The following is a 17,185-nucleotide window of genomic DNA, read 5'->3' on the forward strand; positions in this document are numbered from 1 at the left end:
AGCCACCATGTGGTTGCTGGGAATTGAACTCAGGACCTTTGGAAGAGCAGGCAATGCTCTTAACCACTGAGCCATCTCTCCAGCCCCAGGTGATTTGTTTTATAGGAAGTCTAAGACCATCGTTTTGCAGGTTGGAAGCTCCTACTTAAGCTTAGTATTAGATCTTATGTTATCTGAACATTTTCTTTACTGCTGTATTTGGACCAAAGACATTTGCCGTGTAGGGCAGCATGGTCCATCTTCTGCTACTCTCAAGAGAATAAACTGGATCAGAGAGAGCTTCTTCCATGAAGTATCATATGTTGTTATACTTATAGTCAGGAGAACAGCCAAGTCAGTGTGGGTACTGATCCTGAGGCATAGAACAGCATCCATGAAGGAGACCAGCAAATGGTCTGCTTTGATTATTGGGGACTGCTCTTTATAGAAAGGACTACCGTCTTCTTCCAGGCTGAAGACTGAGAAGGAATCTTAGATTGCTATAGGTTCAGGGTCCGATGCTCTATAGCATTATCAATCAGAGTCTCATGCCAGATGCAGAAAAATAGAATCAGCATGAATCACCTTTTGAAATTATTCTTATTTTATGAGAAACCATAATTTCTTCATCTTGAGCTAATCTGACTACTTTCACTCTGCCCCCACCAACAGGTAACAAGTATGGATTCAGTATTCATTTCTTTTCATAGGATATTATTTTCACTAAATGAAAAGAGACAGGAAAAATCCCAGCAGGATAAAATGTATGTAAGAACAGCAGTCTTTTTACTTTGAATTATAAATGAGACATGCTTTGCCAGTTTTGTGTTATTCCAAAAGATATCCTACCTTTCATAAATAATGAATCAGGAAGGAGTGACATCATATACTCTGAGTGCTTTCAAGTGTACCAGTCTTTGCCTCAAGAGTAATTTAAATGAAGTTAGAACAGTGTGAGCCTGACTCACTTTTTCAGAGGAAAAGAGACAGCAATAGAAGCATCTTAGTGATTGAAAAGGCCAAGAAACAGTTAGCAGGTGAGGAGGGTAGCCATTCCCCCCACCCTTCCCTCAGAAAGCCATGGTGCATCTAGCCAGCCTTCCTTTCTTAACTGATTGGATAGCAAAGGATGGGAAGCCCATCACCAGGAAAGCAAGCCACCACACCAGACGACACGTGTTGAGAACGTAGTCTGTCATGAGGAGCGTGAAGAAGGAAAGAGGGTGCTGGCTCTGCAGGGCTCCACACACTTTCAAGACAGCTTTCTCAGAGTAACTTCTACTTACATTTCCGCCCCCAGCAGAATGTTTGATGTTATCCTTGGAACCACATCTTGACTGAACTTTGCTAAAATCGATCTTCTTGTTTAAAATCCTAACCTAAAAGGAATTGGAGGTAACATTTTTCTTTCCAGGTATTGGGCAGAGGGAACCAGAATGTGGAGTACTATAGAGGTCCTCAGCCTCCTTCCACCCATGGTCATGTAGGAGAAGATACTACACTGCAACTGAATGGGCTGTGTCGTGGAGTAGGAGACTCCATTTTCCTGGAACCCTGAAGGTCAAGCTCTGGAGCTTTAGGTATACTAGTTTTATAGATATAATCTCAAAACAGGAAGAATGAAAAGTGAACACTTGGATTATCTGTGAAGGAAACACTGGGGCTCTGGTTTACTCAGTGCAGTACAGTGTAGTTTAGCCCATGATCTTGAAGGATATGCCAGTGCAACTCCCAGTCTCACGTGGGCAGTCATCAGTTATTAACCACCGCCTACACTTAACTGTTCTATTAGCCTATACCGCACAAGTGAGGTTCATGCTTGGTCTGGCTGATAGTTCCAAGTAGGATTCCCACTCCTACAAGAATTCCTGTTCCCTAGGAGGGTCAACAAAGAATCCCAGGGTCTGCTTTGACTGCGGCTATGTCTTTTAAAGGTCCCCTGCTTTTAATAGCTCCTGAGCAACTATTACCCATTAGAGGCCATTTGGAAACATTCCTTCCATATGCCAAGGTAAGAAAACCAATGTCCATCCATCGGCTGGCTTATATTAGGTCATCTAGACATCATCTAGGCTTTGGTTTCAGCCTCAAGACTTGAGGCAAAATGTCTTATTTCTTTATTCAGGAAGTCAAGCATTCATCCTGAAAACCACAGCAAATCAGGGCCTGGAAAGACATTACTTGCAGTAATATACTGCAAGAGTCATAACTGTTATAATTTCTTTCATCTGCCTTTTGAACTTAGCATGTTTTGAGGACAAACAAAATAAATATAGAAGGAAGGACTTAGTTTTGTTATGCTCATTACTATCCTTTGTTTACTTTCTTTAAAATACTTCTTCATAACTTAAAAAAACCCACATCTTTAAGGTACAGTTTATTTTCTGCACAAACTCTTATTAACTTTAGTTTAAATGTTCAGTCTTCTTGAGAGAATTAACAAGTTTATGGGTATTTGAAGAAAGGTATCTAAAATTCAAAAGGGCATAGAATCCTATTTTTAGCTAGGCAAGGCTTAAATCACCAATGCCTGTCTAACAAGAACAAGACAGCTTGTCCCTTGCAGAAAAATATCATTGGCAGCTCTCATCAGGAGCCCAAGGCAAGGACCTCCTGTCAACATTTAAATTCAGAAGATATGATGGTTAGGCTGCTCTCTAGGGCATAACAAAACTTTCAATGTAAAAACTGTGGGGATAGCAAAGGATGAATAGCTACCATTAAATATACCGAATTCGAAGTTTGTGTAAGTGGTGGAAGTACTGATTCTCAAACTGTGAAGACTGTTACATTTAAAACCTCAATAATAAATTATCTTCAGAAGGAAAATCATAACAATTTTTATGTCTATTAATATTTTAAATAATTCTGGGTATGAAATAGAATTTATATGAGCCATTTTACTAACTTATGGGGATGAAAGGTATTTTAAATTTTATTTCATAAATTTCAACTTAATCATTAAAGTCTCAAGTGAATCACCACTAAATCATTAGAACTCAAACACTGATTCTGATTCACTTATTGTAAGTCTGGAAAACCAAGTTCCGCTCATAGATGTTTGACTCTAACTTTAATTAATGATTTGACATTTTTTATGACTTCCAAAATAAATGATTCAATTCAAAAGACTCACCTTGCCAACATCACTTAGAATGTTCTAGAGTCTCAAAATCCCATTATTTAAAAAGCTTATTTTTGTTGATTTTTTTTTCAGAGTCACTCATTTCCCAGGGAAAAATTGAACTGGTCTTTTTTAACAGTAGTATGGCTACTCAATTTGTAATGCGAAGGCTCTGGGCATGAATAGACTTTTTACAAGTCTATGTATTGAAATAGCTTGGTAATTTCTTCATATTGATGTTTTCCCTTCATTCAAATTTTTAGAAAGTTCTAAGGAATAGAAGACCAGATCATTAACTTGTAATCAGTTTGTTCAGCTTTTCACTGTATCCTGAGGTCTAGGCTGTTCATGTCCTTGTTTGGCTGAATGAACAGCAAACAAAATGGGGAAGCATTGATTTCAGTTTTGTGAACTCAAAGTACTAATTTTCTCAGAGGTTTCAATAATTAGTATTTATAAATACAGCTCTAAAAATTTTGCTACCCTACAAATTTTTGAATTATAGCTTTTCAATCTCTGTTGAATATAGTCAGATATTGGCATCTTTTGAGACATCAAAGGGTTTAATAACAAAAAGATACGCATGATCAGTAAAGAAGTGTTTTCCATATAATGTGATGAACTTCAGTGAATAGTTTCCACCTTCATACTATGGTTACTGACACTATTTGAACCTTAAGTTATTTTATTTTTCACCTATTTATCACTTCCTTAAATAATTAAATGAAAATAAGGCAGTGAAGGAAGACAAGAGAAGTCAGAACAAAACCTGTCCAATCTCTCAAGACTTAGAGACCCTGCTTCCCTCTCTCGTTCGGTCATACACCATTGGCAATGTCATTGTTTCATTCTTCATATGGGAATGAGAAAATAGCCTTATCTACTCTTTTTGCCTTAGTCTTTCTTGGAGATTCCACTGTCTTTGGCCCAGCTAATCTGAGAAAGACAGATTGAGGCAATACCTGACAATTCACAAGGCAATCAATCAAATTCCCAGGCATAGCCACAGCCTTGCTTCCTCTAGCCATTTAATAATGAACATCCTGAGAAAGCAGGTTCTGTTGATTGATTCCATTCATAATGTGCAACTACGGCAGGGGCACAGACTTGTGCTGTTTGTTGTTGGGGTCTCACCACTTAGCCCAGGGTGACCTTGAACTTGCAATCCTCACGTTGCTGTTTACCTAGTGCAGAAATGACACACTGGGTGTGGCATCACACCCTAAGACCATGTGTTTTTAAAATGATCTTGATACAGTTGAAAAAAAATAAGAATGCTTCAGCAGTACAGGACTATTCCTTTGGTTCACAGAAAAGCTAAAACAGAAGTTGCTTCTTTTTTTTAAGCTACATGTTTGTTTCGTCCACTTCTTAAAAGAAGAATATTAATTTAAATTTAGATTAAACTGAGATTGAGGACCTTGCCACAGATAGTTCCAATTTGAAATATTTAATAAGATAGTTGTAGTTATATCTTGAGTTAAATGAGCCAAGTTCACTCTCTCCAGCAAATCCATCATTGTGTTTTTGTTTGTTTGTTTATTTGTTTTTTCTCATTAGAACGGGCCTATGTTTGGGCTGAGAGGATTGACTATATTACTTCCTGCAAAGTCATCATATTTTCTACTGACTCATCTGCCCTATCAGGCGCTGGACTGTCACATCAGAGATAAGAGACAGGTACAAAAGAGCTACAGACAGAAAGCAGCACATGTTTCAATTGGTGACAAATAACCAAGTTGCCAAATGGCTGCATACCACTATTTTAAAAACTAGTTTCTGCGCAAAGTATGGGGTTGCTCTGTCTTCCTTGATGAATCTTGGCTGGCTACTGCCCACTCAAAAATGCTAAGATAATAACCTTGTAATTGAAAGCAGCATGTCAATAGTCACAATTTTTTTCAATGCATCCAGATAATCAAGGTCTTTAACACAGCTCCCTGATTATTTCTATGACACCCTAATGTATTATTATTCCCATTTATTCTATAAGGAAGGAACTGTAAAACTCTCTAGCCAAACACGCCAGTAAATATCCACACACAAAAAGCTTCCTTCACTTCCAACATTTGGGAAGATGCACTCACTATATGAGGGGTTTTAGGAGGAAAATGCTGCAGTGTTGAGACATGAATATTTCTGTAAGGTTAACTAACTCAATTGCAAGCATCAATTTCCTTTTATAAATTAATCAATTTAAAGTTGGGGGTATTTTCTCTCTGCTTCTCATCTTGGTGAAGAATACCTCCTGTTTCTACACAAAAGTCACGACATTGTTTCTTGGTTTCTCTCTGTCATCTGGTGCTGGGACAGGGTCATTTTGAGTCAGTTTACCCCCCTTCCCAGTGAAGAAAGATATTTAATAAATAACGCCAAGATTTTGAAGCTATTTTTGTTTGTGATATAAATATGTCTTAACTAGTCCTTAAGCATACTCTCTTGGGAAGCTTGATCTCTGATCCAAAAATATACCAACTTTATGAATCTCCAACTTTAGTGGAGGTCAACTTGAAGTGGACTTTGGAACATAAAACAAACAAAAAGAAAAGAAAATGGATGCCCTCGTATTTTAGTCTTGATTTAAAGAGTCTTGCAAATCTATGGCTAAAACTAAAGTAGAAAGAGCAGGGTAACCTTTAGGGACCCTCAAAGAAGGTCATAAATTACAAAATTCATGCTATAACATATCATATATTCATATTTATAACATATATTATAAAATTCTTTGAAATTACATAAATGCCTTTTACTGTTTATTAAATCTTCCCTTTAGTTTCTATATGATAGGACATTTTTTAGGAATCTAAGAGATGATGGTTTTAAAAATCAGGACTCAAAGCCACTTTTAGTGAAGAAGAATCTGCAGACACAGGAATTTTCATAACAGGGAACCTATGCAGTGTTGCTTGCCTGTAGTCTCAGCACTTGGGGAGTGAGACAGGAGCATGAGTTAAAGGCTTGCACAACCTTGTCTTAGAACAGGCTACTCCACTTTTGGACAGCTTATCAAAAGCTGTGGTGAGGAACTTTCCATTTAAGTTTAATGGTTTGTTAAACGGATTTTATTCAAGTTACTCTTCTAAATGATTTGTATATAATTATTAAAAATTTGACAGGTGGCCATTTCTAAATGATCTGAAAGGTCTCCTCTCACATGGGTAAAACCAATGAATGTGAGAACAATGAGATGCTTCTTGCTCTTTTTATTTTATTACAGATCAAATTTGTTAGAATTTGGGTTATACGTTGTACTTTTGGCTTTACAAGTTTCTTACACCTCATATTTTCACAGCATCGTCCTGTGAAATATATTGTCTGTGACCACACTATTACAGCCATTCTGTAGGCCCATTGTCCCCCTGCCCTGCCCTGTCCCTGGCTTGCCATCTGATTTTTCTTAAGCCCTTGGGCTTTCCTAGAACAGAATCATGATGTGAGAACCACTGAAAGCTGATGGGAAGGAAAGAGCAGCAAGGAATTCTGGTACTGACAGTAGGCAGGAATGCTGGAAGACTTCACACATCAGCAGGAGCTTTCCCTGAAACCTAAGATACAATTTTCTTGGCAAGAAGGAAGGATATCAGAAATTAGAGGCAGAAACCCTAGGAGACAAGTGGAGGAGTGACAGAAAAAGCATCCAGATTCAGAGAAATCTGGGATCTAATAGAGCATTATGTCTTTGTTACAAAGGTAGACAATGCTTTTTGTCCTGTATTTAAAGAATAATTTAAAACATCCTTTCAAAGTTGAACCATCTAATAGGATAGTGATATTCTGAGACATATTAAACAGTATTTGTGTCATTTTTTTCCAGGCTTTATCCAAGCGAGATTCAGGTCAGAATAGAACGCAGAGCCCTCTGCCTAGAAAGCAAATGAATGTTTGTTCTAGACCTGCTGCCAGAAGGAAAAGAACTTTTGTTCACAACAGTAGAGCTCTAAAGTAGAACTTCCATGGTTACAGTTCTGTTCACTAGAACTGTAGAGAGTTATCTGCTTAATGTCAACCAAAATATCCACCCTTTTCAATATCTAGGCAATTAAGTCAGGCAGCAACTTGGCAAACCACACTGTGATTCTGGAATAAATATTAGGAAATGATAAATCATAAAGGAAGAATTTAAAATTGCAGTCACTAAAGTTAATAGGTGAGCTCATTGTCTGAATCCAAGAGAAAACTCAAATCTGCATTACAAGTAACCTTTAATATTTCCAAACCTACAGAGCTGTGGAGATATAATCAGAAATCAACTAACGAATTCTTGCATAAAGTCTAGCCAACTAGTGTCCACTAATGATCAGAAGGAAACAACGTATTGACTGATTTTCAATGTCTTTCATAAGCGTGGCTCTCCACATGAGATGCAGACTCAGCAATGAATGATGACCAGTGACCTTGCATCATCCCCATCTCCTGAGACAGAGCTGTCAGATTATAATGCACGAAAATAATTTAACCATGAGTGGGACTGGATTTCTGACATCAAGTATGTGATAGCACAGAGTTCTTACCTGACCCCCTTTGGGCTGGTATTTGATGTTGTCAGTTGATCCAATTTTGGACTTGACATTTTTCAGGTCTGGCAGTGGCTGGTTAATAAGTCGAAGCTGCTTGGGAGTAGCTGGGGACTTTGGAGGGGTGCGAATGATGGCGACTTTCTTCTCACTAGGCACCAAGATGGCAGATTTTGGGGTTCCCGGTGTATGAGGGGTCCTGGGATAGCTGGGGGTTCCAGGAGTACCTGGGGTACGTGAAGAATAGCTTGGGGGAGTGCCAGGAGTGATCGCAGTGGATCCAGGAGTGGTCGGGGTTGAGGTGCCACTCTTTCCAGCTCTGCGAATTGGCTCTGACCCTTTGTTAACAAGCAGGTCACACACATACGCACATCCACGCATACATGGAAAAGAGAGAAAAGAAAACCATACCATGGCATGAGAAAGTTCTCTTCAAGGCACCCTTCTTCCCACATATAGTACTCACAAAGTACTCCAAGGCATTCAGAACCCTATCAAAGACCACAATAATGCTTAAAGAGGTGAGATCCTCCTTTCCTCTCTTTGGGTTCATAAGTTGGTGATATCTTAGGATATATGTTAGTATACAAATTAAAAATTTGTACTTTTTCCTATTTAGTCTCATAGTTCTTAGTGAGAATCTTGGAAAACTATTCTGTTTGTATGGTTCCTGAGGCAGAGGGAAGACCTGGAGCTGGAAACAGTATACATTTATTGAGGGATGCCCCTGTGAGGACTCCTGAACGGCACGTGGGCCACCCTTTCCTCTCTTCAAGCACATCCATTCCGAGTCTCAGATGTATTTATGATAGACAACTGTGTATTTAGTTCCTACAGTTTTAGCCTGTGTGGGTTTCAGTGTTCACCTCTCAGCTTATATTGAGAGCACAGATAGTTCCAAACTAACACAATTATTTTTTTTTAATTTAATTAATTAATTTATTTATTTATTATGTATACAATGTTCTGTCTGCAATGTGTATGCCTGCAGGCCAGAAGGGGGCACCAGACCTCATTACAGATGGTTGTGAGCCACCATGTGGTTGCTGGGAATTGAACTCAGGATCTTTGGAAGAGCAGGCAATGCTCTTAATCACTGAGCCATCTCTCCAGCCCCTAACACAATTATTAAGAGGGGTTTATTATACCTTGAGTTAAGTGAACCAAGCTCCCAATCTCTACTGAATCTAGCATTACACATGTTCCCTTCTCCGAGAGTTCATGAGGTTCCTGCAGAGAATTGTTTCCTTGACATTTTTCAGAAGTTGAATAAATGCCAGAACATTCCTGTGTGTAGTTAAGGAGATGGGAGGCCGACAGAGAAGGGTGAATGTTTGCCTTTCTAACTGCCTATGAGTGTTTTTGCTGTTGCTGCACAGAGCTATAATAGCCCCAATATTTGTACATGTCAACATGTCAGTTATAGTCACTACAAATACAAGTGCGGTAGACTTGTGTTCACAGTAAAGCCAGAGAGGAACAGCAGCCCTGGCTCAGAACATTTAAAAGGCAGTTTATAGACAGACACCTCTTAAGGGAAAAGCAAAGTGGCTCAAAAAAATGGATTCACGTAGAAAGTGCCATTTTGTTTCCATAGCAACACATACAGGCATAATTTAAGATGTTCTTTTGGAGAGCACCTGATGCCTTTGTGTTGTCTTACCCTCTTCTGGGTTCTTGTTTAAAGTCCAATTCCAACCCTAGATATTTGGAGTTAAATTCGCTCCCCTGGAGATCACCAGCTTCTAAATGTCCTTCCTCCTAGTTCTTTTCCAGCAGCTTATTTTTTTCTATGGTAAGAGTTTTGAGGTTTTCACTGAATTCTTAGAAGAGAATTCAAAGGATCTTAATATTTCATAAAATCAAACGGTGCTGGGCACGAGCATTGTAATGACAGCAACATTTTCGCCATAAACAAAACCACTGAGTATCAGGCAAGATAGCTGAGTCTGAATAGGACGATTATGATTGAAAATTTGAAAGCAAATGCTGAGTTAAAATCATCTACAATATGACAGTTTCCATCAGTACATCCTAGCTCCTCAATTACAGGGACCTGGGTCTCTATATAGTGTGATAGAGCACTTCTCTAACACGGCTTCTTCCAAATCAGTGTTAAGGTATTAAGGCAGGTTGTGAAGCTATCAATGGACTGAAGACCAAATCTGTCCAAGTATTAGTTGTGCAGCATTACCTAGGTTGTTCTCTCTGTTAGGTTAGTCTCTTGTCGTTGAATTGAGGGTGCTAACAAACAACCATCAGAATTGTTAACTCAAGTGTTAACAGTTTTTATCTAATATGTGTTAAACATGGTAGCTATTTTCACCGACTGGAATAGTGGGCTAACAATGGGATACAGGATTTACCATATGGTCTCGGCACTAACGTAAACTGTAGTGTAACGATACAGATTGCTATATAATCGCTGAGGAGTTGAAGATATTGTACAGAACATGTCATGTGAAAGGTCATTTGACATAAGCATTCCGAAGATATTGAGCAGAATTTTCATTTTTCACTTTGTGTGTATGCTTGTGAATATTTTGTGTGTGCAGAAATTAAAGGTGGATAGCAGGTGTCTTTATTGTTTACCACCTTACATTCTGAATCGGTCTCCTGCTGTACTCAGGGCTCATAGATTGGCTGAGTTTCATGGTCACTGAGCTCAGGGACCCTCCTCCACTCAAGGCTGTGCTTACAGACACCCAGCACTGCACACAGTTTTACCCCAGTGCCAGGGAGACAGATTCAGGTTCTTATGATTTTGCAGAGCCCTTGCCTACAGAAATATCTCTCTAACCCTGGATTTTAGGTAGATTTTTCTGGCTTTTCCATCTAGGATTTAAGATGTAGAATTCTAGCAAGAGTTTAGCTTGTATAGATGTATAAAGCAACCCATTGGGTGATTTTCTCTATTTTTTTTTTCAGAAATTTTTGTTTCAACTTTGAAATAAGAGAGAAAATATCCTTTTAAAAGTTATTGTCTCAAACTCAGTAGATATTGAGATGATCTTTTCCAATTTCTTCCATCACTTGTTTTGACTAAAAGAATTATTTTGGAACAATCTACAATCTAGATTTTTTAATTTTTATCTATGAAGATCATATCTTTAATACAGGTACATTTTTATATAAATACTACAAAATTAAATATACTTCTCTTTCACTTAATGGATTAGACAATGATTAAGGGAAGCCAAGTAGATAACCTACGGGTGGTCCGCCGGGCTGAAGAGATGGAGCTGTTCAGAGAGAAGCTGTTCTCCTCTCTGTCTCCTGATACACCCCTCCGAGGAGGGAGGATGGAGGAAGGTCTTGGGAGGGAAGAACGCTTTTCTGGGCTCTTAGTGACACCATCCTAATTAGAGAAAACAAAGACATGAGGTTCGTCTTAGTTATGCAAATTAATTACACTACCCTGACCATTTTTTCCTGGAAGATAAATTATTTTATTATGAAACACCAATCTTCATATACTAATAAAACCTTCTATGTCAGTAGAGTTCATATTTTCTTGTTGTACTATCAGAATTTATTATCCTGGCATGACACGATTGCAAATGAATTATGAATTTCTGTTTTTGAGCAAGAATGTAGATGGAATGAACTTAGAAAAGTTATCTTTATAATTTGCTAATTGGGCCAAAAGCTTCATTAGCATAATAGTTTCTTTAGTCAGATGGACTGAAAGAGGGTTTTGCAGTATAATATTACACCGGAACACAACGACTTATTCCCGAGAAGTGTGACAGGAACTCTTAAATATACCATATCAAATTATAATATCATTCTCACTGCAAAGTACTATACACACTTTAAAGTTAAGGAAATGGGTTTAATAATTTAATGTATTGTTTTCAGTTCCCAGAGTTTGCCTGTGACAGAGATAGTAGTAGATCCTTTAATGCCTGATAGAGAGTTCAAGTGTCATATTGAATACAACTTGCTGTTATTAGATTATATATTATCAATTGCATATGCTGTATGTGGAATATGTCACAATGGAAGGCATTTTATTTTGCTGGTTTTTAGCTGATATTTTGTAAAACAAATAAGAAATAATAATGAATAGGTTTGAGAAAATGGGAACTTGTGTTTCTTTTCTAACATGGAGGTGGTCCATCTAAGTTTTTCAGTTATATTTGTTATTAATAGGATCTACTGTTAAGACAGTCAAAGATTTCTGAATTTTACTGCTTTCTTTCATAGCTATTATTTCTTTATCTGTGGCTCCATGAAGACAGCAGAAATATGCTCTCTGAGGGATTCCTTATCTGGGATGAGACTGACAGTCAGCACAATGGCCAATCCTAGGACATTACAAACTGCTAATACTTTCGTGAGTAAAATCATACTACTCTAACAGATTGCAATGAGAGTCCCTAAAATCATGAAGTCTACATTTCAAGGATGTGTTTCCAATTTTAAAAAAACTGAGCAGAGAATCAGTCTTAAGATAGGAATAATACAGTGGCAATAAGCAAACCTTCCTATGAGCTGGATTTAAAGATAAAGGCAAGGAGTAGATTCTGGATTGCCTAAGGTTGTATGCACAGTTCTTATTTAACAAGAATATGCATAAAATAATGTTTATGGATTTTATATTTGAGGTCCCCACACAATCTTCAGGTTCACCAGTTATGCTGTAGTTAGAAAGTGTAATGGGCACCTGCAGGAATTGTTCCTTTAATAAGTGTAGCCTTTATGTTGGTAATATATTTATAACTCTATCATGCTTTAAGAATCTTGAAACAATACACATTTGAGGCCTAGTCATGGAAAATATTTACCTTAAAGATTAAGAAAATTTATTTTTTTGATTATCAGCATACTTAACTAGAAAAAATGATAAGAAATATTATATGAGATAACCTTAGGAGAAAACACAAACTGGTCAAGTTATTTTGTTAACTGAAATGAATTTTATGGATAAACAACAACACAGCAAAATAATGTGTATGAACCCTAAAAAGGCAACCAGCAATGAACAGACTCCTAATAAAAAATCCACAGCATTTAATTTACAGGTAAGGATAAATCCTAGGGAGACTGCATGCAAGGAAAAGTGGACTGGATTGGAGGCTCTAACATAGGCTGTGCTGCTTGCCACATGTCTCCTGGGAGACACTGTAAGAAATATAGACAGGAATGACAAAGCCAAAGAGATTACTTCAAATAATTACTTTGATTTGGCTGTTATAAAAATAGAGGATGAAACTGAGATTTTCATCCCAAGCCTTAACTCTGCAGACACTTCTGTGGAGACATAAGCTTACACAGATGCACATCTCCCTCCTCTCTGTGGTACCAGCACCTTGAGTGGGAAGTGTAATTGGGTTAGCACGAGTCACTATTTCTTGATTGATTTTAGCAGAAAAGAATGGAGTTCAAAATGTAATCAGGAAAGAAGAACGAAGAGATGATATTGCTTCTAATTAAGCGCGAGATAAGCACTAGTATTAAGCCCAACCACGCAAAACTTAAACAAAATAATGGAAGGGGTTGGTGAGCTTATTAATAAATAGTAACTGAAACTCTGAGTTGAAGTGAATTATTCACAGTAAATCAAATAAGAGGAAATTTGGGTATTTAGGAAACTGTAAAGAAGTATATTAGATATTAGAAGGCAAAACAAATGATAAATCAAAAGCAGAAACAGAATAAACCTTTCTTTAGACACATGTAAATCGAAAGAGCAATGTTATTTATTTATTTATTTATTTATTTATTTATTTATTTATTTATTTATTTTTGTTTTTTCAAGATAGGGTTTCTCTGTGGTTTTGGAGCCTGTCCTGGAACTAGCTCTTGTAGACCAGGCTGGCCTCGAACTCAGAAATCCGCCTGCCTCTGCCTCCCGAGTACTGGGATTAAAGGCGTGCGCTACCACCGCCCGGCTAGAGCAATGTTAGCTTTATGGCAGTAATGTACATAGCATTTGTTCAAAGTTAAGTATGAAATGCCAATCTCATGAGTTGCTTGGACCTGAAACAACTTGAAAACTTCCTGAAGTTTTCCCAGAATGACCACTTAAAACTTTTCTAAAAGGGAAATTCTCAGATTTAATTTCTGTATCTGTGACTGTAATTTTCTATATTTTAAAAATAATATAATACCAATAATTATTCCTATATAACGAATACTAAATGACTGTTGTATCTAGGTACTATACTGTCTTATAAAGTTACTATGCTTAGTTTTCCCAACTGGATTTTTTACAGGAAACTTAGAAAATTAGATACAGAAATAAAAGATCATAATAGCTAAAAATGTTCAGGATTCATACATGGTAACATACTAGGTTTTTCAAATCATAAATAAGTAGTAGACTCAAATATCACTACCACATTGCATTCAAAATACAGCTCCATATTTATGAAGGCAATAAATTAGTTATATTACTTACAACTTATTAAGTCATGTGTCTAATTTAAAAGTACTCATATAAACATTGAATTTCTTCCCTTATCAAATAAAGACCCTCAGTTTGAGATGGCTATCAAATATTTGGCCAGTATTGGGAATTAAAAACTGTTTTTATTAATAACAATGTAGAAGTGTAAAGTATTACCATGTTTGATAAGCTAAGAACTGTGATTTAAATATCATATATGATTGTAGGGACCCTAAAATCATCTCATTACCTACATATTGAAATTATTCAAATTGTTCATTGTAAATTTAGGACTTCATTAGCATATATTTAATTATCTCTCTTCCAATCCTAAAAAGAGCAAAATACTTCATGTTGGTTTCTGTCTTTTTAAAACACAGTTGATGATATAAAGAAATTAAAAAAGGAAAAGGGAGTGATACACATATAAAATAGTTAATCATTAATAAAAGCACATTTAAACAATACTCTATTTACTATTACAATTTAGCAAATTAAAAAATAGTATGACTTTGACAATATGGACACTAACTTCAAAATACAATATTGTCTTTAACCAATAATTTTGGTAAGAGAAAATTCACTGCACCAAAGACCTCAATAGCAATAATACTAAACTGTCAACAGGAAGTAGCTTGAAAGCCAGATAACAGGAAACTGATTATGTTGTGATGAATGAATAAAATGGAATGTCATATTGCCATTAAAATGGTTATTTTCCATTCTAGATGAAGCCAATTTTGGTCTGGATGCTTTAGAGATCATGCTGGGTAAGCAAGCAGTTTAAAACGGACATTTCCAAATAAATACAAATGTCTACATGGCACCTAAATTTTGTGAGACACTGAATAGGCACTGACAGTAGAGTAAAGGAGAAAGCAAGCTTGGTTCACTCACAGTGACTTTGTCCTTCGTCTGTTTAAGTGCACTGGGAGCCTGGGCGGATTCACCACTTGCTGCTGTTGAAAAGAAATAAACAAATTAGTGACCAAAACTCACATAAGTGTGTTTCCCAATTCCTGGGTGTTCTGTTATGTCACGAGACTAAGGCAATGTACATTTCTTGCTTTTGAGGCTCAAATCCAGTAACCAAAGAAACTTGGGTAACAGTAATACATTATGTGGCTTCAATTAAGTGTGTGTGAATGAAGAGAGATCAGAGTCTACTGAAGCACATGGGAGAGCAGCGCACACACTCACTTTCTATGGGACACCAAGGCACTTTTGAGTATTTACTCTGTACACATAGAATCTGTAGATCAGAAGGAACAGAACACCAAGGCAGATGCTGCCTGGTGTAAAGGGAAGGAAGCTGGAAAATTTAAAGTTGGTATGATACAGAAACGCCCAACCCTTCCGTTCTAGAAGCAAGCCACTGGCTTTTGTACAGGTCCTTCTGTATTTTACCTCCCGGGCTGTTATGATCAGCAAACCCCTTTGCCTGTGCCCCTCGTCACTTTGGAGTATGATTGACATTCTTGCCTGATGTGAAAGTACACCCAAGAAGGGAAGTAAAACAACTTTGCAGGGACAGAGGATGAGAAACCGCAAGCCCAGTAAATACAGAATGTGTTCTAGGCATGCACTTCCTGTATGACAGTTACCACATCTGTTACTGCTGTTTCTCGATGCTGCTCTTTGCTCTGGTCTCAGTTTTAAATTCCATTATCTCTAACACATTTTCTGTGGACAACTTACCTGATTTGACTTTAATATCTCATAACATAAAATCATCATTTGTGTTTTGAAAAATAACAGTATTTGACCAGTATCCCCAGAGATAAAATACTCCAGCTTGTATGTTAACTATTTCCTCAATTTTCCTTGGTAAAGAAAAAAACTATCTTCATAAGCCTCATATGTATTCTACAAAGGGGTCCTATGCTTTGTGAGTTTTTATATCAAGACAATGGCCACCTGTAGGACTGGCTAGAAGAATGTTTCAGATCCTAGCACTGATTTTTTTCTTCAAGAAACAGTGAAAATGATGTCATTCAATACTTTTATGACATATCCAAAATTCCTATATATATATATATATATATACACATACATATATATATATATATATATATACACAATATCTAAATTTGTATAGGCTTCCTGCTGGGGTCTCTTGGTATTCATCTTGGACTAAAATAAGGGGAGATCTACTAGTTAGTCTCCAAATTCAAACTTCCGTTAAAGAATAAGTAAGGAGGGAGGTAAAGTGAATGCCACTGACATGCAGCAGTCACAGGAACTACTTACAAATTATTTTATTTTTCCTCTTCATTTCCACAACTCGGACAGCATTTTTAACTTTACAGGTAGAATACAGGATTTCTTTTTTTTAATATTTATCTATTTATTAATTTATTTATTATGTATACACTATTCTGTCTGTATGCCTGAGGGCCAGAAGAGGGCGCCAGACCTCTTTACAGATGGTTGTGAGCCACCATGTGGTTGCTGGGAATTGAACTCAGGACCTTTGGAAGAGCAGGCAATGCTCTTAACCACTGAGCCATCTCTCCAGCCCCAGGATTTCTTAAAGATATTCTATTTCTGTAAATATTTCTCTGAGTCAAATACAATTTCTAAAAATTTAACAGAATCAGCTAATTAAGATAGAAGATGTGGAAGTGGTATGTTAACTCCTAACTTCTAACTTTGGAATGCTTGGTACACTGAGACTTTCTCAAGATTTGAATATGGAAGAGCCTTCCAAATTCAAATCCTGGCTTGGGTATTGTTCTTACATAAATCACACCATATGGTTCCTATATGTAGGACGCAAACACACACTACTCGGAACTTCGGTCAAGGCATGGTGTTGCACGCTTGCAATCTAAACATTGGGAAAACTAAATCAGGAGGATCATGAATTCAAGGCTGATCTGGGCTACGTACAAATACCTTATCTCAAAAACTCCAAGCCCCAAAACTTAAGCCTTAAATATAAATCTAAACAAACAAAAATACTAGCAACATTTGGTGGTGGTTCTAGAAGATCAATGACTCTGACCTTTTCTCTAGTTAGGCTAGTGATGTCATTTCTAATCTTTAAGGTGACCCATTATATTAATGATGTCATTCCGAATCTTTAAAATGACCCATTATATTAAGCCATTTGTAATGTATAATGGAAAGAATATTTCTTCCTGATATTTTGTAGACTATAAGCATATCCAC

General features: G+C 37.0%; 1 protein-coding gene across 15 annotated transcripts in view; it reads right to left on the reverse strand.

Moving 5' to 3' along the window:
• Map2 (microtubule associated protein 2) overlaps positions 1-17,185 on the reverse strand; it is a 269,160-nt gene that overhangs the window by 9,985 nt on the left and 241,990 nt on the right. For 11 of the 15 annotated variants that reach the window (XM_026786324.1, XM_005361447.3, XM_026786325.1 and 8 more), the window contains 4 exons: positions 14,909-14,970; positions 10,831-10,975; positions 7,615-7,955; positions 1,266-1,358 (listed from right to left, as the gene is read on the reverse strand). In XM_026786324.1, the coding sequence (XP_026642125.1) occupies positions 1,266-1,358; positions 7,615-7,955; positions 10,831-10,975; positions 14,909-14,970 (641 nt within the window). The remainder of the gene's footprint in view (positions 1-1,265; positions 1,359-7,614; positions 7,956-10,830; positions 10,976-14,908; positions 14,971-17,185) is intronic. The other 4 variants (XM_026786331.1, XM_026786330.1, XM_026786336.1 and 1 more) reach the window with 2 other exon arrangements.

Source organism: Microtus ochrogaster, linkage group LG4, assembly GCF_000317375.1.
Source record: "Microtus ochrogaster isolate Prairie Vole_2 linkage group LG4, MicOch1.0, whole genome shotgun sequence".
In the NCBI taxonomy this organism is placed as follows: Eukaryota; Metazoa; Chordata; class Mammalia; order Rodentia; family Cricetidae; genus Microtus; species Microtus ochrogaster.